Genomic DNA, 3457 nt, shown 5'->3' with positions numbered 1-3457 from the left:
GTAAATGCAACTGTGTAAGATTTGAGGTTGCACCTAAGTTCATTATGCATGGCATGATCAACATAACTTGCCTTAGTTACAATATTCAAATTTGTGATACCAGGACACTTTACTAGTTTGGTTAGAGTGGAGCATCGGATACGGGGCTCTCCAAATTTGGAGAATGCGGTAGCCCAAATACAAGAAAGTCGTCATTCTAAAAAAGCTAATATCCTAAATGCCTCTTAGCCCTTTCGATTAATAAGATACTTAGGCCCGAGCATAATGGGCCAACTCGGTAATTAGCCAACAGATATATCAATTATTCTTTAGAAAAAGAGGCGCATGCTTAACTATAAAGTCAAAAACAAATGATGAAGGAGAAGAAAGCCATTTACATTAACAAATGTCAAGTGGTTCACAACAGGATTACCAAAAAACTGTGTTTCTTTCCAGTTATGACCTTTTCCTATAGGATTCAAACAACAATCTACCATTAATAAAAACACAAAACAAAAGTTACAAATCAAAATTATCGAAGCACGTATATAAACCCTTTATGGTGTTTTCATCGAATGCCTCTTTCAGTGTTAAAATCGGGAACTTATGTTAGTTTCTGTTCTTGCACTTCTCCATTGATCTTGGAGCTGTAAAAGCAACACAAACACAAACACAATTTAATCACTCTAGTATAAATCCAAGATCCAAAGCAGTTTACATGAAAAACACAAAGAAGGATTTTTGTTTTTATTTTTTTAACAAATATAATGCAAGGCGGAAGGTTTTGATAATCTTGAAAAATTAAAGTTCTAAAAATATTGTGTACCTAATCCGGTTGCTTCTGAGCCTTTCATGATCCTTAATCTCTTGCATGAATCTATAAACATCCTGCAAAATCAAGAACATAGTTTCTAGATTTTAGTTGACAATTAATAACACTACGACCACAATAATCGAAAAACACAAATGAAAAAGGTTTTGTTCAATTAAGAACTCACTCCCAAGGAACATCACCAACAAGCATCCAGTCGCCCTCTTTATCTTCATATGTTAGAACACATTCGGAGCTATGAAGAAGATCTTTCAAGTTACTTTCAGTAAGCCCTTCTCGGCCTTTAATTCCGCTAGAAGTAGATTGCCCTATTCATAAACCATCCATAACATGACAAAACGCATCAAGAAAATGATAAAATTAAACAAATATATTTAAGAATGCGCATAAAACCGAAAAAACAGAACCATAATAACCAAACCCAAACAAAGATTGGCGTTTTGGTTTTATGCTTACGTAAAATTGAACTTTTGGTTCGGCTTCTGTCATGCATGTAAATGTAACTAAAACTGAATTATCGAACCGAAGCAATTTTATGGATTTTCATTTTTTATTTTAGACTTTAAGTAATTTATAATAATTTAATTAATAGTGTCACCCAATATTTTAGCCGGCCTAATATATAATAGTTAATTAACACGGGGATCTAGGTCCATGTAATTCATTATTTTGGGCCAATGCTTTTTTCTGCCCAAAAGTTTTCAAACCCAATGGTAAAACCAAAAAACCGAAACCGAGAGGTTTATAAAATCTCAAAAACAGGATTTTCGGGTTGAGCTCAAAGCGTAGGCACACCCCTAATATTATTGCATTTTAAGCATAAAAGATGCAAACATACCAAGAGTAAAGCAACTAAACATTTTCTCAAGAGCCTTTGAAAGTTCTTCATAGTTATGGTAAATCTTGAGATCAATCTTCCTTAAATATGGAGCACCATCCATGCTCACCTTCACATAAAGACACTCTTCGGATCCCAAATCAGCCACACCACCGCTCTTCGACAAGTTGGTGGACATAGTGTTCTTTCGGAAAGATCTAATTGGTGGCCATCCTACCACCTGTGCCCTGTTACATAACCCAAAAGAACTGTTCTTGAAAGCAATTCATACAATCTTGACCAGGTCAAAAGTCAAAACACAAGACAAAGAGCACAAATTCCCCTCAAGAAATTAAGCTAGAAGATCTTGTTTCTTAAAGGGTAACACTTTTTTACTTAATGGTTTCAAAAATAAAGGCTTAAGCATATATATAACTTTTCAATCAACAAAGCCATTTCATATTGTGTAGAAAATCATGCCTACCTTAATTCAGTAAACATTCATTTATGAAGATCATAGACTAAATGATAGTAACAAGCTCAAGATTTTAACTTTTCATCAGGAAAAACTTTCAAAGATTGGGGACTTTTAAATAAATAAAACTATTCAAGAAACAATAAATAAATTCACACATATAACTTTCAAGAAACAATAAAACAGGTCAAAACAAATATTTAAGGAAATCCAAATAAAACAGAACAAATTCTCCAAAATTAATACAACTTTACTTTAAATAAATTCACACAATCTTGAACTAGCATTCATGGTGTATTAACACATCAAAACACAAGAAAACAGAACAAAATCCCCAGAAAATTATCAGTATCTAGTTTGTATGAAGGGCAAATAAATAAAAAAGATTCAAAGTAGCTCAAGATTTTAGCTTTCTTTAGGCAAAGTTTTCCAAGATTAAAATTATAAGCACACATTACTTTCAAGAAACAAGAAAACCAGGAAATCAAATCCATATTTAAGCAAATAGTGCATTCAGAATATATATATATATATATATATATATATATATATATATATATATATATATACTTACTTACTTACTTAGCAGAAGGAGGAACACTGCCATTGGCATTTTTACTAATAGGGCCTTTCTTCTCCTCTTCAACATGCTTAACATTAGAAGATGAATTTAACTGTTGAGTTTGATTTTTCTCAAAAACACCATTAAAACTAATATCATAAAATCCCCTTTTAGCTCCTGACATGTAGTTCTTGATAGCAAGGCCGCCACCTTTTGCTGCATTTTCTTCATAACTTTTGCCAAAACCAGGCAACCCAAGACTGAGTTCAGTAGCTTTCAGATTAAAAACATTGTTGGTTACATTATCAGATGAGATATTTGAGGCTTCAGAGCTTCTTTTTAATGAAGAAGCATCTGATAAGCCTATGTAATCATGTGACACAGACATCAATGAAATCTTGAAACAAAGTTATAATATTATTCAAGAAACTGATAACTGTTGAGGAAGAAGCAAGGAATATAGAGATTGTAGTGCTAGTAGTTGTAGGTGTTTGATGCAGAAGAGAAGGTTCTCTAGCCTTTCCATTTTGTATATATTTTCTATTTTAAACATCTGTCTAATGATGAGAATAAATGAATAGTAATTTAATTATTCTTTAACTATAGCTTAAAATATATAAATATTCACTATCTCCCCCCACTATATAGTTTAAGCATCTATCTTTTGAAAAGAATCTACTAACACAAGAACAACGAATTTAAATGATTATATTTGAAATCCGTGGATGATTTGATTCATAGAAAAATGAATATTTTTAATTCCTTTGCATTTTGCAATCTCATATTTGTATT

At 32.1% G+C, this 3457-nt stretch overlaps 1 protein-coding gene across 1 annotated transcript; it reads right to left on the bottom strand.

Annotated features, from left to right (window-relative positions):
• Window positions 1-332: 332 nt before the first annotated feature.
• LOC143625653 (auxin-responsive protein IAA14-like) lies at window positions 333-3239 on the bottom strand. Its single transcript, XM_077095937.1, has 5 exons — window positions 2686-3239; window positions 1650-1876; window positions 978-1119; window positions 806-867; window positions 333-469 (listed from the first exon to the last, which is right to left on the bottom strand). The coding sequence occupies exons 1-5, from the start codon at window positions 3051-3053 to the stop codon at window positions 333-335; spliced, it is 936 nt and encodes a 311-aa protein (XP_076952052.1). The 5' UTR covers window positions 3054-3239.
• Window positions 3240-3457: the final 218 nt, after the last annotated feature.

This window comes from Bidens hawaiensis, unplaced genomic scaffold (assembly GCF_021521415.1).
Source record: "Bidens hawaiensis isolate Kalapana, Puna unplaced genomic scaffold, B.hawaiensis_p1.1 tig00004192_1, whole genome shotgun sequence".
Lineage (NCBI taxonomy): Eukaryota > Viridiplantae > Streptophyta > Magnoliopsida > Asterales > Asteraceae > Bidens > Bidens hawaiensis.
This window is presented reverse-complemented; position numbering and strand designations above follow the sequence as displayed.

What these genes read in the sequence shown, in the direction of transcription:
- LOC143625653 (XM_077095937.1), bottom strand. Translation starts at nt 3,053, where the DNA reads ATGTCTGTGTCACATGATTACATAGGCTTATCAGATGCTTCTTCATTA. An exon ending in GTTGGTGATGTTCCTTGGGA is followed by an intron (nt 868 to 977) that starts GTGAGTTCTTAA and finishes TTGATTTTGCAG; the next exon opens with GATGTTTATAGATTCATGCA. An exon ending in CTCAGAAGCAACCGGATTAG is followed by an intron (nt 470 to 805) that starts GTACACAATATT and finishes TATTAATGGTAG; the next exon opens with ATTGTTGTTTGAATCCTATA.